This window comes from Aethalodelphis obliquidens, unplaced genomic scaffold (assembly GCF_003676395.1).
Source record: "Aethalodelphis obliquidens isolate GAN/ISIS:26980383/991018 unplaced genomic scaffold, ASM367639v1 scaffold43, whole genome shotgun sequence".
Taxonomy (NCBI): domain Eukaryota; kingdom Metazoa; phylum Chordata; class Mammalia; order Artiodactyla; family Delphinidae; genus Aethalodelphis; species Aethalodelphis obliquidens.
In genome coordinates, this window is record NW_020837987.1 from 3170580 (window position 1) to 3192170 (window position 21591).

At 39.0% G+C, this 21591-nt stretch overlaps 1 protein-coding gene across 2 annotated transcripts in view; it reads left to right on the forward strand.

The window, feature by feature from the left end:
• DPY19L3 (dpy-19 like C-mannosyltransferase 3) overlaps positions 1-16631 on the forward strand; it is a 73844-nt gene extending 57213 nt beyond the window's left edge. For both annotated transcript variants that reach the window (XM_027079293.1, XM_027079292.1), the window contains 4 exons: positions 2056-2138; positions 9427-9559; positions 11970-12128; positions 13610-16631. In XM_027079293.1, coding sequence (XP_026935094.1) covers positions 2056-2138; positions 9427-9559; positions 11970-12128; positions 13610-13771 — 537 coding nt within the window. In that variant the 3' untranslated portion in view covers positions 13772-16631. The remainder of the gene's footprint in view (positions 1-2055; positions 2139-9426; positions 9560-11969; positions 12129-13609) is intronic.
• The last annotated feature ends 4960 nt before the right edge of the window (positions 16632-21591 follow it).

Sequence of the window (21591 nt, forward strand, 5' to 3'; positions counted from 1 at the left end):
GGGAATCTTTGTAGATGTACCCTGAGTAAGAGAGTTAGTAGTCATTCTGAAGAATCCTTCCGAAGACAGATGGCCTCGCCTCTCTCGGTATTGGACTTCAGGAGAAATCTTAACGCATCCAGCTTTCACTGTATAAAACAGTTTACGTATTTCAGCTTCTCAAAACTGTGTTTGTGTTTTAATACAAAATCACAAAGAAAATAAAGATCTTATGTATGAAACTGAATATGTTTTCCAACTATTGAACAGATTTATCTGTAAGAAATATGAACTAATATTTCAAAGCCTGATTTAAGTTTTACATAGCACTATAATGAGGATTTCAAATTTTCTTGTTCATAATACTTATTTTGCTATATGTCTGCTTAGGATAATCCTGTTTAAAAGGGAAAAGTATGTGCTAGTCTCCACTCTAAAATCAAGAGTTTAATAACATTATTGCTCTCATGTTAATTAACTTATTTGGATACCTAAAATCTCATATAAACACTGCTGATCATTTAGGAACAGCATTTAGTTAATTCAACATTTGTTTTCACGTTGTTTAAGAAGTTTATCATAAGACTGTGTTACCAGATATTAACATTTTCAGAATTAACAGCAAATTTCAAACTAGAAAAATATCTAATAACCACTGAATTCACAGATTTCAAAATATGTTTTATACAAAAATAATTAAAACATCATTTAAAAGTTGGTATTCTGTTGTTATCAAAATTAATAGGGATAATGGATAATTGGAATCTTATAGAGGTATCATTTAATCAGTAATTTTTATTACATCTCTTCTGAAACCTAGGACTAGTAGTGCTGACACCTGATTTTCTGTCACAAGCACCAGCAATTTTCCTGACTTACCCACCCAGGAGACAAGATATGAATGAGTAGTAAAAATGGCCAAAGATGAAATGACAAGATAAGAAAGTGATAGGGATTAAAAAAACATCCATAGACCAGTCAGGTGCCACTTTGCTTCCAGTTAGTGGTTCTTAAATAAAAAAGATTATACTTGCAACTTTAATGAAATGTAGATACATTATCACTGGGCTTCTATTCCAATATAGGAAATGAGTTCTGCAGTTCACCTTAGCATGTATTTAGATGATCAAGTCTTTTTAGCCAACTGCCATTTGATAAAACAGTGAACATTTAATTAGTTGTTGAATTACACAGACAAGTTATATTAGAAAAGCAGTGGATTCAGAGTGTATTTTTACATTATATCTGCATAGCTTAAGTTACTCAAGTTGAGTAGGAGGCACCAGTGGCATAAATATAATACTCAGATGTACCAGATTTTCCTGGACCGTCCTACTTTCAAATATTCTTCTCTCCCTTTGTACCTGTAATTATGTTAATATTCATCAAACCATTTGTCCAGATTTCTAGTTTAAACAATATAATCACCATATCACACAATGAAAAGTTTCCAGTTGTGACTCTGCCACTGTGATCTGAGCAACTCAGGTTATCTGTCTCTCTGAGCCGAGGTCTCCAGACTAGTAAAATGAAAAATAAATAGCCATGGTGATGATGCCTTCTGCGTCATCTGTCTCCCTGAGGAGTTGTGAGGATAAAATGAGATTCTGTATTCCAAAGCATTTTTGCAGCTCTAAAATGGTGCTGTCTTCTACAGGGTACATTCTACATTTAAAGATAAATTACATGAAGTTAGTTAGTCACATTTATCTCATATCCTGTGAACTTTCTCATGGTTGCTATTCCTGTCATATCCAAATTAATGTTTTACTAGATATTAACACCACATACAATAGCATTTTTATTAGCGTAAAATAAAAGCTCATTTTTTAAAGTTGGCAACACCTCTACTTCTAATTAGCTCCAGCTCACAATAATTTTGGAAACTTTTCTCAGACTTCATCTCACTTACACTAGAAGGGTTGACTGCAGAAGTGAAGTAGTTCTAATATTCCAGTTACCACGTTTATTTAGTTCACAAGTTATATGCAGTTTCTCCTTTTTCACTTTAATCTAGTGATAGTTGTGGGTCTGGGGGTGGATTTTGGTTTTGTTTAGTTTTGTTTTTAATTTCAGTTCTGGCCAGGAATGATGGATGAGCTCTCCGAGTTGAGAGAATTCTATGATCCAGATACAGTGGAGCTGATGAACTGGATTAAGTAAGAGGATTTTTTTTTTTAACTTTTAAATTTAAAGTGCCTTTTAAGAGTCACTGTAGACCTCATTTGGTTTTTGGTTTTTTGGGTTTTTTCTGAATCTAATTATGAAGATACATTCATTCTCAAGTTTTTCTTTAAAACTCTATATTTGCAAATAATTTCTTTCCATTCAAAAAATATTCTCTCTAACCACAATCCCGTGAAGAAGGGAAAGTACCAATACGGAGAGGGAAACAGAATCAGAGGATGCATTTCAAACCAGTGACAGCAATGGAAATAAAGTTTTATATTCTCTGCCAATTTTATCTTTATCATTTCTTTCATTTTAATACCATTCAAATTTTCTATTAATACTGACACATAAAATATTCTTTCCTTGTTAATCACTTAAAAATTATACTGTAAACTACAGTTAATTAGAGTCATACAAGCTTAGTGCAGATTTCATTTTAACTAATCATATTGCCCAAGATTAGGCCTAGAGAAAATTTAAAATTCAAAAGCTAGAGCTTTTCCTTTCTTGAACATCATAATGCTTTCCTGTTATATTGGTTTGTATTTTTGCCTGCACGATTGCTTTGCCTCAGCATTCGGCATCAGAATGAGACTTGTGTTTTTCAAAGTTTTGTTAATGAAACCTGCCTCCCACCAGCAAAAATAAACTTTTTTACCCAGAGCAGCATTCCTGTGCCCTGTAATATTGTATTTCCCTATTTTATAACCAAAAAGCAGCAGTGTAATTATTCACACTTAAACAGGTGTCGCAAATCTTATGTGACATATTCTGAAAGCATCGGCTGTATTGTCTCCATCACTTAGAATTTTAGTAGCCATATTGGCACTTGCTGGTGACTAATGTTTACTAACCAGTACAGTTGAGCACTGCTTGTGTATTAAGAGATGGTAAATGTTTGATAGCTTAGGTCTCTTGAGTACAATACATGGATTTTATAGAGATTTGTATCTAAAATATATATGTGGCTTTGGTCCCAATGTTGGACTGGGTTGACTAGATGCAATGAGTATAATTTTTCATATATTTTCAGTGCTGAGGGTACGAAGTGGTGCTTTGTCTTTATATATTTATTTAACTTTAAATCATGGCAGACAATTATAGAGTAAGTAATTCCTTCAGTATTTATTGTGTAAGGGAAAAGAGGGTTATTCATATAAAGAAAAGCTAATTACTTTTGCATTAGCTATAGTCAACTGGAAATTTATGACATGTGCATCTGAAGGTGAGGCTGATATTTTCTATTTTTCAAATTGCACCATTGATAGGAATGGTGTAGGGTACCCAGTCTGGTAGAATCCTGAAGGTGGCAGATCTTCTGGATCTACTTGGATTGGCATTTTAAAACATCGCACCTCTACTCCCCAGCCTTTTAGGAATTAATTGTAGTGTCATTAAAATTTTATCCTAGCAGAGTTGTCTTTGGCTGTGTCAGACAGGATATACTTTTTGTAATGCCTTTATTTTCATGCTTTTGCTCACAGAAAATTATTTAAAATAACATTTCTGGTTCTGAAAAATTATGGATGAGAGCTTATTCCATGTGTAAAGAAGATAATCTTTTACTCTGCATTTGGGGAAGTGGTCTTTGTTCTTACATTCTCCTTTTACTAACAGTTCTTCTCCCTGTATGTAGACTTACTCTTTTCACTTTTTAAAAATTCTCAGCAACTGAAGGATTTGTATTGTTCCAAAAAATTGGTTCTATTGTCATCTAATCTTGCCTGTTTTCCCTTCAAAGTCTTCAAATCTAAATTATTGTTTTTGCAAAACAGCTGCTAGGCATGTTTGTGAAATAAGCTTAAGTGATGATGAATGTATGCCAAAATAGGGTCTGTTTAGACACAAAGTGTATTTGTTTAAATCAACATTTAAATCAGCTCTGGTCTGTAGACTTCAATTCCAAACACAAGTGCATGCATTTATTATTCTTTTAACCTGCACTGATTTCTTCTGTTTTTAAAACATAAAGTATGACCTTCTACTTTCATTCCACTACCTTGATTAGTCACACAGTGTCTGTGATATTAGTAGGTCTGAGCTGTGCTAGAGAAAAGGCCGTGGGCTAAGGATACAGAGTGTATCTAAAAATCTGTTTGAAATTGTCTAAAGGCAGCAGCCAGACCTCTGGTCCCCACCCAGCACTGTTAGTGAGGAACACCTCCTCCCCATCCTGTCTGCTTCTGTTCTCAAATAACCAAAGTGATACACTCACATCTGTCCTTTGTCAGGGCGGTCATGACAGCATCTATTGGGGTGGGAGCGCAGCTTCCCTTACAGGATGGCTGCCTGCCCTCCGGGATGAGTGAGAACAAGGAACAGTGACCTGCAGAAACTCGAGGGGACACAAATGACCCTCCACTTTGGCACAGGGCAACTCTTGCGTAAAGTGTTGAGAAGAAGCTACCGCCATCTCCCAGTCTGCCTCGTGTACCTGATGCTGGGGCTTCATGGTTGATGCTTCGGGATTAAATTCTCTTTAATCAGCAAGGGTCTTTTGTTGCAGTCAGGCCCCCAGAGTCTTCCCTATGAGAAGTAGGGCGACATCCGCATGCCTTCCACAACCCCGGCCTGTGTGTTCATCGGGCTGGTTGCCTGCCTTCCACGTTATACTGAGGTGCTGCACGCGCTGTTTCCCAGCAGATTTAAATGCGTGTGTTCACATTAACCCCTTTTTACTGATGATGTTTCCTGAATACAAAGATTAAAAACCTAGTTTTTTGTTTTTGTTTTCTTACTTTCTGGTATCTCTTTCAGCAAAACCCAGGTGGTACTTTTATAGGTTTTATGTGTGATTAGGAAGCACGTTTACCTCATCAAGGCCAGATGTCACAGCAATTGGTAGTTCATACCTCGTTCCTCAGAGTGTTTCATTTTTGGCTCCTGAAACATTTCTTTGACATTGTGCAATTAAGATAGACTGTAGATTTGACTTCTGAAGTGTGACATTTTACCTACTTGGCTTTAGGAGATTTTCACTAGAAATAGTTTCTTTCCAGTGATGAAGCCTGCATGTGCAATATTTTCTCAGTGGGCCTGAGAAAATGGACCAAACTTCCTTCACATTTAATCAAAGCAGAGAGAATTACTGTATATTTTAAACATGATGTAGGTTAAGTTCAGACCTTAAATGCCTGTAAGCCTCTTTTATACTTAATGAATCATTTTGTGGCATTTGCATAATTCTATAAATTTTGAAGTGTAGATAAAACAAATGTTCACACATTATATTATAATGCTTAGTTTCCCCATTAGTTCAACAGTAATTAACTTGTTGAAGCTTAGAGCTTCAAAAATAAATGAGATTATTTGTTCAAAATGCCATCAGGTCTTCCTGGAATGACATTTAAATTATATAATGTAAATCCATTTGACCTGTGAGTCCTTGTCATTATTTAGTGACATTTCTTACAGAGTAAATGGTTTGCAGGTTGGGCAGCCTGCTATGGAGCTTGGCAGAGAACTATAAAAACAAATTATTCTTTCATTTTATACATCATTTGTTCAAACATTGGTAAAAATTGCTTTGTTTTTCTATAATAGAGAAGTGTCATTCAGTGGATAAAAGCACATTAGCTATTTTAGACACAGACCACAGACTGTGTCAGCAAAAGTATCTGTGAAGGAAGAATACCCATCATTACATCTGTCATACTGCATATTTTAAGTTAAAGACAAAGAATCCCTTCTCCCTTTGCCTACTGAGTTTACCACAGAGCATGTAAAATACTGCGAATCTAGGTTTTTAAAGTCTAGAAAATGTGATTTTTTTTCATTTTGTTTCACTTTGCTTGTTTTACTTTTTGCATTTGCGTTATGGATAAACTTAAATATTTAAGAGAGCAGTTAAATATCCCAGATTTACCATAGGGCTAGCATATACAACCAAATTAGACAATCAAGTGAATAAACATCATCTCTGGTATGCTTGGAAGTCAGTCGTTTTCAAAGAAATGTATCTAATCCATTAGGGTACTTGTATTTTGCTATTTAAAATAAAACCAAGGACCTTTAGTGAAAGACTGTTAAAAATCCAGAGGATTGTGGCACCGGCAGTTGAGACGGACTGCGTTTCTTTTAAACTTCCTGACTCTTTACTAATGAGGCCAAATGTTAAAACTTGTCACAATCGAATGAACTTTGTTACACTTTTTCCTCAACTCCTCTAAGCAGTCATGTGACATGACTTGCTCACCTGATGATGGCTGCTGTTGCCTTGGGGACCGTACCCACTGGGGCGGCAGGGAGCAGCAAGTGCTCTCAGAGCCTACAGAGGAGAGACGCCGTATTTACTGTGTCTGATGTGTTCCATTTCCAGCATAGCTGCAGGCCCACAGAAAGCAGTCGTCAGTATGTGGTGGACTAACTATGGGCTTGTTTTGAAGTGTTTGCCTGTAATGAGAGCTGAGTCTATTAGCCAGTAAGCTTCTTGAAGACCGGGTATCACCAGCCCTGCACATAGCAGGCCCTCAGTAATAACTTTTAGCTGAATAAAGAATAACCTTATAACTCCCCAGCAAGCAGTTTAGGATTTTTGACATTTTAAACCTTTGTGAACTGTATAACTCATCAAAGTATTGTGATGATGGCCCAGGAAGGGGGGTGGGGGGGCGCGTGTGTGAAACCTTTGTCATTAGCCATGAATAGATACCAGGCCAGTCATCTATCTCTGCCACAACTAGAAACAGCTCTGTGCATCTCCCTGATGCTGAATCCTGTTATATATTCAAAATGATGATGCTGAGACAGCCTAAAGATTTGAATGGATACTATCAGCTCAGCTGCTGGATTTGTTATTTGTGAAGAGAGACAAGTTTGGCACTCTTAGGCAGTAAGACTGTACAGACCAGGATGGTTCTCTCTCTGTTAGCTCTCCCCTCTACCTCATGCTTTGCCAGACATGGAGACCAGACTCATCTTCTCCCTGCATTCTAAATCTCTTTGGTTCAGAGGACCCAAAGGCAGCCACTTTGTGGCATTAATTTTATAACTTATTGCAGTAGAATGGTTTGTGCCAGTTAAGAGTATACGGAAGGAAAGAAGACTGGTTTGGAAAAATAGTGACACATTTTCTTTAATTTTATTTGTTCATATTTATTGTATTTAGCAATTACGGTCCACTATAAATGAGGGCAGCATTGTATATATGGCACAGACTAAGCGTTTAGTAAGTATTCATTGAATAAAATGGAATTTTTATATAAACCTTTCACTAAGGAACTCAGTGCACCTCTTTTCATTTAATCCCTCCTGTTTCCCTGACCACATGGGACACATGTCAAGAACTCCTTATAAATTGCTGGTTCAGGGGGACAGAGCAGACATCTATTTATGCCTGTGTTCCTGGGTCTGGTTGTCAGAATGATGACATCCTATGAAGCACAGCCAAGTTCACATAAAAGTTTTTCTCTTGTAATCCATTCTGGGGTCTGACAGGAATAAGGGAGGGTGAAGATTGTGTCATTCCCTGGGTGCTCCTTGTAATTCTATCCACTTTTTCATCACTTAAGAAAGCTTATTGGAATTTGAGTGAACGAGAGTGTCATTGTTAGAAAATCTTGCATTTTCCAAAAGTAAATTACTTGTAACTGTTTCAGCTTGAGCTGTAGGATGCCTTGCTTGTAGACGTCCAGAGGCCTTTGCTGGGTGGCATTCGTGCTGTAGTCTTAGCATTAAAATGGAGTAAGTAGAACATCCTCCTGGAATATGTGAATATGATGAGGCTTCTCTTAGAAACTTGAACACTAGAGCAAGTTTCATGCCATAATGTCCAGAAACACTGAGGAGAACGGCCTGCTGTGGCTTTTTCTGTAAAGTATGTTGAGTTTTAATGATTTCAGTTAGACTCCTTCTCAAAAGAACTATGTCCGTCATTTTAACTCACCCTAGCATGTTGTTAACACAGGAAGGGTGAGTATACCTTGCAGTATTACTACTGGGCCTGTATCGGAGATGGTGCTTCGAGCAGAGTCCATGGAACAGCCGTATGTTCTTCACGATAAAACGACACCTCGTTGATTTGCAGGTGGCTCCCAGGTTTTAAAAAAAATGGAAGGGAATTAAATGAACTACTAAGATTCTTTTTTTCCGAGGGAAAAGGAAAGATGCTTTCACAGAAATCAGGAAGTCTTTCCTTGGCCCTCCATCACTGTCCCTCGCATCCCATGGAGAGGCAGAGAATCACAGCTTGGTGATAATTGGAAAGTGAGATCTTAATTTAATACCAGAATACCCTGTGTTCCTTAAGATGCATGTAGTCTTTCATAATCAGGACTAAAGAAAAGGAATACATAAAATACTTCCGCTTCCGCATCAGAAATATTGTACATCTTCATACTGAGTATAAGATAAGAAGATACCTGCTAGTTCAGAATCTTCTTTCCGTGTTCTTTTGTTTTTACTAATTCTTTTTTTCTAAAATAATTTATAGTAATATCTGTGATCTTTTTTTCTTGTTTTAACCAAAAACCCTTGGAATTGATTCACGGCAACTGCAGTTTCTGGCTTTACAGTTTGTTTTACTCTAGGCAGCCCTTTTAGTTAAGTTTAATACAAAAAGCACTGGCAGTCTTCTAAGGCCTCGTGTTAGAATCTGCCTCTTTGGAACAAGAGCAGGAGAGGGTTGTGGGTTTTAGCCTAGAAGACTCAGGAGATACCCACATCCTAAGACAATTCATTATAAGAGTAAACCCATCAAAACAGTAAATGAGAAGCTTCCCAATCATTGTCAAAAACAGACACGAAAAATTTCATAAAACAGTTTGAGTGCAAATCAGAATCTCGAGCAGCCTCCTGTGTTTTTCCCAACTCATAGCCCTTCCTAACATAGCTGGGTGATCCTGAGTGTGTGATGCTATCTTCGTGGAAGCCTTAGCAGTGAGGTTAATTTAGACTCCAAAATCTTTTTTTTTTAAAACATCTTTATTGGAGTATAATTGCTTTACAATGGTGTGTTAGTTTCTGCTGTATAACAAGGTGCATCAGCTATACATATACATATATCCCCATATCCCCTCCCTCTTGCGTCACCCTCCCACCCTCCCTATCCCACCCCTCTAGGTGGTCACAAAGCACCGAGCTGATCTCCCTGTGCTATGCAGCTGCTTCCCACTAGCTATCGATTTTACATTTGATAGTGTATATATGTCCATGCCACTCTCTCACCTTGTCCCAGCTTATCCTTCCCCCTCCCCATATCCTCAAGCCCATTCTCTAGTAGGTCTGCGTCTGTATTTCTGTCTTGCCCCTAGGTTCTTCATGACCTTTTTCTTTTAGCTCTAAAACTCCGAGGAAGGCTGTGTTTGCTGGAAGCATGCAGTTACTGGCCGGCGTCAAGCTGTGCACGGGAAGGACCTTAACCAACCACCCACACTACGAGGACAACAGCCTGAGAGAGCGAACCAAAGCGGTGAGTGCCTCTCTTGGCTGGCTCGTGTCTGGTAAAGCTGGGGCTTCTGCTACCTGCAGGTTATGAGGGGAAGGCAGAGCTGAAGTGCCTGTCAGGACTTGCGTCTCCAGAGTCTAGACCTTGGCCTGCCCCGTCTGTTAAAGGCATGCTGTTTCGGCCTTCTGTTCCTCTCGGGTAGAAGAGTAAACTGAGGAGAACACCTTGAGATGTACAGAGCAGAGTGTTTGAGGACAGAGTCCTCAGAACTTTGAACTGGAGAAGGAAAAGGGGCAGAGACATACTGGTCACATTTTTTAATGGGCTGTTTCTTGTGTGTGTGTGTGTGTGTGTGTGTGTGTGAGAGAGAGAGAGAGAGAGAGAGAGACAGAGACAGAGACAGAGAGAGAGGGAGAGAGACAGAGAGAGAGAGAGGGAGAGAATAGGCAACACAGCCACACAGTAAAAAAGCTCAGAGCGTGCAAAAGAGAACATAGTGAAAAGTCTCCATCCCACCCCTGTCTTCCAGCTACTGCTTCCCCTCCCAGGAGGCAAATAACATTACCGGTAATTTTATGTATATACAAATGTGTGTGTGTGGATATATACATGAATCCATATTCTTTTCCCCCCTTTTTACAAAAGAACTAATTACATCTTGCTTCTTTTGGCACTTCATGTATTTTGGAGATCACTCCACATCAGCATATCGACAGCTTCCTTGCCATTTTTAAAGCTGCATAATGTTTTGTTACGTGGATGTGGCAAATTTTATTTGACCGTTTAGGTTGTTTCCCTGTCTTCTGCAATTATACAGCAATTTTCCAAATGATACGCCTGTATAAGCATCGCTCTGCACAGGCACAAGGTGTCTATCCACACATGAGGTTCTTAGAAGTGAAGTTGCTGGGTCACAGGATGTGGGCATTTGTAATCGAGATAGAATTACCAGGTCTGTACGAATTCTGCCAATTTACACTCCAGTCAGTGCTACAGAAGTGTACCTGTCCTAGTCCTCGCCAGCAGTGGTTTCAAACTTTTTAATGTTTTATATCAGTCACTTCTTAATCTTGGTGGCTGAAAATTTGTTGAAAAGTCTTGTTTGGGGGGTGAGATTTAACTAGCCTAAAAGTAAATGATTTTTACTAAATACTCCATTTTTAAGAGAACTGTCTTAATATAGATTCCTGCTAAAATGGGAATTTTTCAACTAGCCCAAGTGTTCCATATGGCCCTGAGTTTGCTAGAGGAAGATCGGAGGGTACCTGGATCACCAGAACCCAAAGTTCAGCTGGGAGGTGGCCACCACTTTGACTTGAGAGAGATGCAGATAGAGACATGTCAGAGGCACAGGGAGTCCTGTGTTCCATCCTCTCCAAGATCCAGTCCCTGCCTAGGTGCTGAGTTTTATGCCCTAAAAACTGATAACCTTGAAGGTCCTAGTGCCCTTCTTCAGTCATGACCTTCAGATCCTTGGAATGCCTTAGCCTGAGGCTGGTGCTGGACTGTAGGGAGGATGACCTCACAGTGTTAGCGACAGAAGCAGATAACCCCCCACCATTTCAGCATATCCGTTAAGACATGCTGACCTAGGCTCTCAGAACCCAGTCTCTTAAGTCAGAGACATATCATTAGAAATCAGTGGACGACAAAGGAAGCAGCTCCTCTCTTCATTACCCCTCCCCCAACACATACACACCATTCTACCTTCCCAGCGCCAAGTCCCAGGATATAGGCCACTCACCATCTGCGTGTATTTACTTAACGTGTGTGAAGCTGGTGGTGACTGGGAAGGCGTGCCTCCTGATGAACTGCCACTGGGCGCTGCAAGTTGCTCTTCCTCCAGGAAGGACGAGAGAAAGATAAAGTGTAGGGTCTCCTGGTCAAGCTGAGTGCAGCAGGACAGCAGTAGAGCAAGGCTGCTGCCCCTGCCTGGGGCCAGGGACCCTATGGGGGTCCTGTTCCCCAACTGCCACTATCAGAAGCTGGGTCTCCTTACAAGTATCTGTGCCTCCAGACTGTACCACCACCCCCAATGGACCCTTTTAGTCTAAAGGTCCCCTTTTTAAAGGTAGAGACTGTGTTTTATTTACTTAATCGCATTATTTACCTTGGTGAAGCATTCTTAGAATTGGCATCTACTGATGAATATATTCATAACTCAATACATCCTAAATCTTTGGTGTCCAAATCCAAATGTATTCAGCATGACTCACTCTCCCCCGTCCCAACAACTTTTTTTTTTTGGAAATTTCTCACATACACTCCAGGACTACAGGTGAATGAGCAACCTGCACAGGAAGAGGTGAGGGGAGCAGGGTGTCTGCGATTAGACTCAACCCCTGTGGGAGGTTGCAGCAATAGATAGTCCTTGACGAACTTCCCAGCAGTTAAGTGGTATTTTGCCCTATTCCATTTTTATCTTGTTTTGAAGGTCTATCAGATATATGCAAAGAGAGCCCCAGAGGAAGTGCACGCCCTGCTAAGGTCCTTTGGCACCGACTACGTGATCCTGGAAGACAGCATCTGCTATGAGCGCAGGCACCGCCGGGGCTGCCGGCTGCGGGACCTGCTGGACATCGCCAACGGACATGTAAGCATGCCTTCCGCCCCGTGTGGGGCGTCCCCTGGGGAGGAGAGGATCCAGTGTGAGCCCTAAGGAGTGTAACTACCTTTATACCTTGGAGAACTGCACAATGGATCAAGCATTCACCTCCGTTGTGTTCTGCAGAACCCCTACCTTGGCACGTTAGTAACTTGCCACGGGGGCTGGAGGGGCGGGAGAGATGGGAGGGGAGCTCTTGTCCCCACTGTCACACCAAACAGAGCAACTCTGTCTTCATGAGGCTTTGCATAGAATTTATTTTTTAAGGTTTTGCTACTAAAGTGAAAAAACCTCAACCTTTAAAACCGCTGCTCCAAAGCATCATTTTGGCTGATGATACGAATGTCCATGAGGGCGGTGTGCCAACCCAGCACCCCACAGCCTGTGTGGTAGAATCTCACTCCTCTCCCTGCTCTCTCGTTGGGTGTCCCTTTTCGTCCACTGGCACACTTCCACAAAGATGGCTTTCTATGGCCAAGCTTACACTCCTGAGCAGGAAAACAAGCTACTTCTCTTTTCTTCTTTCTGAGGAAAATGTTTTAGGAGATATGCCAGGTCTCAGGTAGAGAAAACATAAGATTTTCACCCTTTAGAGGTGGTGTGTGTTGTAATTATTGGTATAAAAGCTGATAGATATTTCTAAAATGAGTGGGGGGAAAAAGTGATAAACCTAGCCTACATCTGAAAAAAATAAATAAATAAAACCTTGACTGTACAGAATTTGAGATTCAGAACACTTAAGATCTACTCTCTTAGCACATTTCAAGTGCAGAGTACAGTATTATTAACCCTAGTCACCATGCTATACATTAGGTCACCAGAGACTTACTCAGTTCATAACGGCAAGTTTATACCCTTTGACCAACATGAATGTATTGGTTAACTTGATTGTAGTAATCATTTCACCATGTATATGTATATCAAATCATCAGATTGTATACCTTAAATATATACAATTTTATATGTCAATTATGCTTTAATAAAGCTGAGGCAAAGAAAATGAGATTTGATTTTTGCTCAAGGAAAAATAACTGTCCATAACTATCTTGAATTCAGAGGAGGTGCAGACCAAATACATTTAAATTTTGCTTTGTGTGTAACTTTTTCTAACTAGGCCATCTGATGAGTTGCAGAACTTTCTCTGGTCATAGTAATTCTTCTCTGTGTTTCATTTTTTGAGAGAGAATGGTGTAGTATGTTCTTCAGGACAAGGAGATCCAAGTTCTGCTTCTAGCTTTGCCATTAAAGGTGAACATTGTTTGACACCGAACTCTGCTCTTCAGCCTTGGGTCACACTTCCAAAGGGGAAAGGGATGGACCAGATGGTCTGCAAGCAGCCATTGACATTCGTTCAGTTTAAGTTCACTAGCATGTCATTCTTAAAGAAACCCAATCCCTATTCCTACTTCTGTTTGTCTTTTGTAAATACGATTTTTTTCCAGATTGTATTGGTTTTGTTTTGGCTTTAGATGATGGATGGCCCAGGAAAGAATGATCCAGATTTGAAACTTGCAGGCCACCCTCGCTTTTGCGAAGAGATAAAAAGAAACCTGCCCCCCTACACAGCATACTTCACTCGAGTGTTTCAGAACAAAACATTCCACGTTTACAAGCTATCCAGAAACAAGTAACAGAGCTTTCTATTTAATCTCTATTTTTGATATGTGAAACTCCATCATAATGAAACTCAATAGATAATGTTTCAAATGTAATTAGGTAACCGGTACCTTAAAGCTGTGATATGATTAAGTCTACAAATGTTTACACAAGCGTTACCATCTTTGAAAGTATCTTATACATGCTTCAGTCTTTGTCTTGTTCCATTAATGTTCTTTAGCCTAAATGTTTTCAACTTTCTAAAAGTGATCTAGAATTTTGTTGTTGGGGAGAACAGTTAAGTGTTCCATAGGTAGCCTGAACAGCTGCATATCATGTTGGAAATCTAGAGCCTGTGTCAAGATTTGAAATACTTCTAATTTTTAATTGACTTACAACAGCTATAGTTGAATTGAATTGAGGGGATACATAATTAAATTATTTAATATTTTTTCACTAGTGAAGACCAACTGGTGGCTTTTTTAAAAAAAGCTCTCTATTGTCCTGTTTCACCTAAAAATTTTATAATGTTTTTAATTTGTCATGCTTTGAATATTTTTTTAAAAATCATGTTAAGTCTTCATATGTATCTAAAATTTTTTGTTGTGCTCCATCTGAAATGTAATGTGTAGCACTTCAGTAGTATGTGTCAGTGTGTGTATGTGTGTACACGGGCATGTGCATGAATGTTTTAATGCTGGGCACAGAAAAGTGTTACAAGTTCCATATTGTAAGTCCTTAAAGCAGCAGAAATGTTATGTAGCTGAGTAGAATTTGTTACTGTATAGTGTTACTATTTTAAAACCTGTTGATACTATTTAATCTATCCTGCAAGTAAGAAAATTCTTCTTCATTTCTTACTCATTCAGATTTACTGGGTTTGCAAAATTTTGTAAACTCTTTGTTTTTAGCCTTTGTATTTTTTACAGCCTAGAACCTTGCAAAGTCTTACTATTTTTAAAATGTTGTATCTTAACTAACTCACTACTATGATATTTTTGGCAGAGAGCATTTTCATACCAAGTTTGATTTGTGGTCTCCAATCTTACTGTGAGGGCCCTTGATAGGTGGTTCTTTTTCTTACTCAAAGGTAACCAAGTGCCTCTAAGTCATGCTTATTTGTAAACAACGAAGAGGATTATGTGTACCTTGTACCTGCTCAAAAATTTTTTGATAATTGCTTTTGTAATTAATTTCTAATGATAGGGACATGTAAAAGTTACTGATAAAAGCATATTGTGTATTTAATTAAATCAAGATGGCTAATGAAATTAACTTTCACCTCTCATGCCAGTTGGAAATGATTTAAATATTTCTCCTTGCAATTGTGTTGAAGTAAATCACTGTAGACATGAAGATGGATATGTCACATGTTCAAATGATTTTCTCTTCAGCTACTACTTAAGCGGTATTCAAAAAGAAATTTTACACTACCATGTTGGGTTCAAGGAAGGATACTTGGCTTTTATCAAAACTTATTTAAATAAAAAATTGACAGTAGCTGGGTTATTAAATTATGCAACTGAAACTCCTGAATTATATCTTTCTTGTATCCCTTAATAAGGTTGGAGACCACTGCAGTTTAGGATAATACAATAATAAAACATTTTAATCAGTACTGAAACTTTAATTAAGCCAGTAATGATGCATGCCTGTTGCAGCTGACAGCATGGGTCAGTCCATCCTTCAGTGAGTGCCTTACTCTAATTGAAACCAAGCACATGTAAGGTACAACGTGTTCGACTATCTAGTTACGTTTTTAAAACCCTCTATTACCTTCTCAGAAATATTTCAATTTATTTTAAATATTCCTGTATTATTAATCTATGCATTTGGGTATTTGGAGTTTCAGTATACAAGAAACATGTACTTAAATTTTTATGCTTATCATCACCACATTGATCACATACAGTAATCCTTTTTTCACAGTTTAGGTGCCATTTGTTGCCAAAACACTTAGTGTTCAGTCTTTAGTGAAAAATATAAAGTGCCAAAAATTCTTGCAAGACAGAATCCATACATACACTCTTTCCAGAACACTGTGACCATGTATAGTTGACATTTTTATTTCCTGATGACCAAATCTCTTAATGAATCATGTGAAATATTTTTAGTGCTCCTCAGTCTTCTCTTTTATGACCTTCTCATTGGAGTACATGGGAGGAAAGAGAGGAAAAGCGGCTGACCCTGGCTCTCTAAGCTCCCTGCCACACGATCTCAGTGGCTGTGCTAATGTTTGGTAATATCCTCAAATTACGGCTGTATTTTATGGGTAGAAAGACCACTTGATTTTGCTTCAGAGCTAGCATTCAAAAGAACCTCTAAGTACAGTAAGTGCTCTTAATTAACCTTTACTTACGTGACTCACCGGGTCCCTTCACAGTCTCCATCCCTCTTGTAAGCTGACTTCGGCCCAGCACCAGTGAGGGCTGCTCCCTGGCACTCTCAGGCCTCTGCTCTCTCCTTTGAGTTCTCTGCCTGCGCCAACCTTGTCTGCATGCTCTACTTCCAGCTGTAAATACACGATTCAACATAAACCCAGGAAATTTTGCTCTAAAATGGAAGGGTTATTTCTGCAAAAATTAGCTTGAATGCTTTGGTAAGATTTGATAACAGTTGCCATTAATAAAAATTACTTTTAAATTAATTGTGGTTGGGAAAATTATAAAATATTGGGATAACTTAAAATTCAAGAAAATTTCTGAGCTTAGATTGCTTCACAGATTTATTTATTTTAGTCCTCATTTCACCTTAAAAAAAAATCTAGACTGATCAGAAGGTATTAAAAAGTACCCAAATCAGGGCTTCCCTGGTGGCGCAGTGGTTGAGAGTCCGCCTGCCGATGCAGGGGACACGGGTTCGTGCCCTGGTCCGGGAACATCGCACATGCCGCGGAGGGGCTGGGCCCGTGAGCCATGGCCGCTGAGCCTGCGCGTCCGGAGCCTGTGCTCCGCGATGGGAGAGGCCACGGCAGTGAGAGGCCCGTGTACCGCAAAAAATAAATAAATAAATAAAAAGTACCCAAATCATATTATTGGTATGATTTATGCAAAAATAAAACTGTAATCATTGGACCCTTATGCAAAGGAAAGGCCTCGGCTTTACATCAGAAGATGAGCAAATGAATGTACAGTTATACATTTGAGGTTATGATTCCCTACTTTAACCAACTTTAACTTCATTAAATGACCAACTACTGATACCAATCACAGTGGCTAATCTACTTCTACTAGAGTTGAAAGGTTCCAGTCACTTTATTACAGACTCAAAAAGTAGGAATTCATTTCAGATATATTAGCTAGGAGCATAATTAGGTGTTATCTAGGCCATCTGTTGTCCACTTAAAGGTGATTTTCTTGACCTTTGTGAGATCAACTAAATAAATGTGTGTGTGTGTGTGTGTGTGTGTGTGTGTGTTGGGTTGGTGCTGGTGTTGGCAAGGACATATGTAGATATTTCATCTGGTCTGCATCTTTACAATTAAGTAAAAAGGTTTATTCTGATTGCACATGAACCTTGTAACAATTGTAGCTCATCTTTGGCCAAAACATACCTGAATTAACTAGAAATAGTCCATTTTTAAATTTTCATTTAAACGTTGGAATTAATAGAAGGACAAAATGTTCTCAGATCATATGTCTTGGCCAATATGCTCCGAAATACTTTATATATGGCAACCTTTTGGCATAGAAGAGAGTGCTTGTCTGTTCATGGAAAAAAACTTTTAAACTGAGCGAGTGGCTTACTTTCTTGTGGCAATTGATTTTCTGTACTTAATATCCTATGGGTAAAATCTTACAAAGAGCTTTTATAATTTGTTGTACTGAATTGTATGAAGATAGTGTACTAAATAAAGCTAAGTTACACAGGATGAGTGTCTTTCATTTCTTTGAAGGTCAAAAACCAAGGAACTGGCTTCTTGAAGTGTATTAGATATGTGCTAAATAGAGGATAATCACTAAAAGATGGATGTGACAGGGTCTTACTTGTACTTGCTAATGTTGAAGGGGTTTCTGTTTTTCACAAAATTTGGTTTGATCGCTGCTTATTTGCTTTACTTGAACCTCAAGCTTATAGTTAAGGCTTGTAAAGAGAAGGCTGCTGTCAGCTGAATTTATCCTCAGAGATAAATGCTGTTGTTTCGACCTTTGGAATTGTTTCTACTTCTTGACTAAACTCTCAGTCTTTAGTAGCTCAGGAAAATGGGTGGTGGTTCACGTTTTTGGTAAGAGTGTATAGATAACAAATATGCTTGATGTTAGGTTGTTCAAAGCAGATATTGAAATTCCAAGCAGAAATGGTCAGGGAGACGGATATACTTCCAAATAGAAGAAAACGGCAGTGGGATCTCAAATATTCGGTACTGACTCTTTAAAGTATACAATTCAGTGTACTTACACTAAAGCTATTAAGTACAAAGCTATTAAGTACATGTTGCTAGAATGGTCTGGCAGATTAAGAATTACAAACAATATAGATAAGCGAGAGATTCGGGTTATGAATGAACTGAATGTGTAATGGTTTGACATGTAACACAGGCATGTGGCAGATGAAATGCTAGTTCTCTGCCCCTCATCTCAAACCTTTTCAGTTAATTTTTTTTTTTTTTTTTTTTTTTTGCCACGTCACACCACGCAGCACATAGGATCATAGTTCCCCAACCAGGGATCAAACCCATGCCCCCTGCCGTGGAAGCACAGAGTCTTAACCACTGGACCTCCAGGGAAGTTCCCCTTTTCAGTTAATTTGATATTGAGATTTTTTCTTTGTAGGATTGTTCTTCGAAGTGCAGATAACAGAACTATAATGTGAAATCAACTTAGTGGGTTGCAACCAACATTTAGTGGTTGAGAGAGAGAGAGGAAAGAGGGAGGAGGGGGAGAGAGAGGTTAAGGGAAGGGAGAGAGTGGACAGCCAATACGGTAAATATAAGTTGTTTTGTGAAATATTTGTTTCAGTTATACATGTCGTTATTTGTGCTCTGGGGTGCAATGTCAAATGTATTTCTTACTGTGAGTTTATAGTCAGTTTGAAAGCCATGCCTTTATAGCAGGGAGGATTCTGGGAAGATGGCAGTTTGAACTTGGCTCTGTCTTGTCCCCCAACTCCACTGTAGAAGAACCCTTTGAACAATGATGATATTAAAGAATTATAAATTTTAGGTGTGATATAGACATTGTTATTTTCTTAGGTCCTTATCTTTTAGAATACATACTGAAATATTTACAGGTGGAATTATGTATGTATAGGGTTCATATCAAAGTCATTTTGTGAGGCATGTAGATGAAACAAGGTTGGCCATGAGTTGATATAAGCTAGTTTGGGATTTTTCATATAGAAAAAAGAAGAAATTAACAAATCAGGAAACTAAGGAGATTAAAATTTAAAAGGTAAGAACTGAAATCAATTATCTAGGGAAATAGTAGAATAAACAACCCCTCCCCACCAAAAAATGCTGCATCTTTTAAAAAGATTAATGAAAAAAACATCTGGTAAACCTGATTAAGAAAAAGAGCAAAAGAAGACATAATCCACAGATAGGTTAAAAAGAAAACTACAGCCTGGCCAATACAGAGTATTTTGCAGCAACTGACAGGACTACCATCTTTTTTTTTTTTTTTTTGGCTGTGTTGGGTCTTCGTTGCTGCACGTGGGCTTTCTCTAGTGGTGGCAAGTGGGGGCTACTCTTTGTTGTGGTGCGCAGGCTTCTCATTGCGGTGGCTACTATTGTTGCGGAGCATGGGATCTAGGCACGCGGGCTTCAGTAGTTGTGGCTTGTGGGCTCTAGTGCACAGGCTCAGTAGTTGTGCACAGGCTTAGTTGCTCTGTGCATGTAGGATCTTCCTGGACCAGGGCTCGAACCTGTGTCCCCTGCACTGGCAGGCAGATTCTTTTTTTTTTTTTAATATCTTTATTGGAGTATAATTGCTTTACATTGGTGTGTTAGTTTCTGCTTTATAACAAAGTGAATCAGCTATACATATACATATATCCCCATATCTCCTCCCTCTTGCATCTCCCTCCCACCTTCCCTATCTCACCTCTCTAAGTGGACACAAAGCACCGAGCTGATCTCCCTGTGCTATGCAGGGCAGGTGGATTCTTAACCACTGTGCCACCAGGGAAATCCAGGACTACCATCTTTGAAAGAAGGGAAGCACACAAGGTGAGTCCCAGTCTTACCCTGGCTTTCTCCCCCTAAAGTCTTTCCCAAACCATGGCACAGGGAAGATGGAGCTCAAGCGGAGAATGACAGTCTTACTGAAGAAAGAGATTGGAGTTCATGGATGCACCGATGGCTGAGATTTGGTAGGACTTGGAAGGGCAGGGTACCAGAGAGGAGGGAATTGCGAAAGAGAAGATCTGAGAAGTCCCTTTGGGTCCTTGGCCAATTCATAACCTGCACGTGTATGGCTTAGCAGAGAACATCTAATAAGTAACAGAGCTGAACAGAGATTTCAGAGGTTATATAGTGCTGAGGAGATGCTGGAATTGGGGTCCAGCCAGCATGAAGAGGCCATGGTGAACCCCCCAATAATGAGACCCAAGAAAAGCTATACCTTTTCCTAGGAGTAGAGGCTATTATCCTATCTCTTCCTAGGAGTAGAGGCTATTATCCTATCTACCTGTCAAAAGCAAATATAAATCTGCTATGAAGGATGATAACCTTATCCATGGCCTCAAATTATCTCTACAATTCCTTATATACAATGTCTAGCACTCAATCAAAAATAACTAGGAATAATAAAAAAGCAAGCCTGAAACAGAAACTGAAATAGAAACAGAGCCACAGTCTAATTAGATATTGAAGTTTAAAGCATAGACTTTTAAAATAACTGCTTATTATATTCAAGAAATTAAATGACAAGATGGAAATTTTAGGTGAACTGAAAACTATAAAAAAGAACACAATGGAAACACTAGAATCGAAAAATGTAATAAATTAAGTACTCAGTGAAGGGTTAAATAGCAAATTAGACACAGCTGAAGAGAGAACTGATCAACTAGATGATAGGCTAGAAGAAAATATTCAGGCTAAAACATAAAGGAGAAAAGGATGAACAATGAAAGAGCATGAGACATATATTAGAACATTTCACTTTATCCTGTAAATGTAACTGAAGCCCCACAAAGAGAAGAAAGAGTATGGGGCTGTATGACTTTGGACAAGCTATCTGTACTATTAGCTTCAGTTTCCTTTTTTGTAAAATAGAGTTTTGATAATTACCTATATGGTCATTGACTGGATTAAATGACATGACATTTAAACCACTAGGCCTAATACTTTGTACATGGTGAGTACAATAGGTGGAAGCTACAGGGTATCACCATCATCATCATCAAAATTAGATAATAGGGCTTCCCCGGTGGCGCAGTGGTTGAGAGTCCGCCTGCCGATGCAGGGGACACGGGTTTGTGCCCTGGTCCAGGAAGATCCCACATGCCGCGGAGCGGCTGGGCCCGTGAGCCATGGCCACTGAGCCTGCCCGTCCGGAGCCTGTGCTCCGCAACGGGAGAGGCCACATCAGTGAGAGGCCCGCATACCACAAAAGAAAAAAAAAAAATTAGATAATAAAGACAGATGTTAAAGAGCCCTTGGTAATTTTATGTGAGATATTCTTATGTTGCTATAGAAAATATCTTTAAAAAACAAAACAAAATAAAACAAACAAAAACCTTTAGGGACTCAGAAGGAGGCTAACAAGAACAGCTTGTAAGGAAATCAACTTCTTAGTAATTTCTGAGTTACATATTTACATCACAAAGAGAGGTGTGTTTGTGTCTGTGTCTGGGTGTGTATGTGTATAGAAAAGAGGAAAAAAGAGCCATAGAAAAAGACTGAGAAGCTGATGGC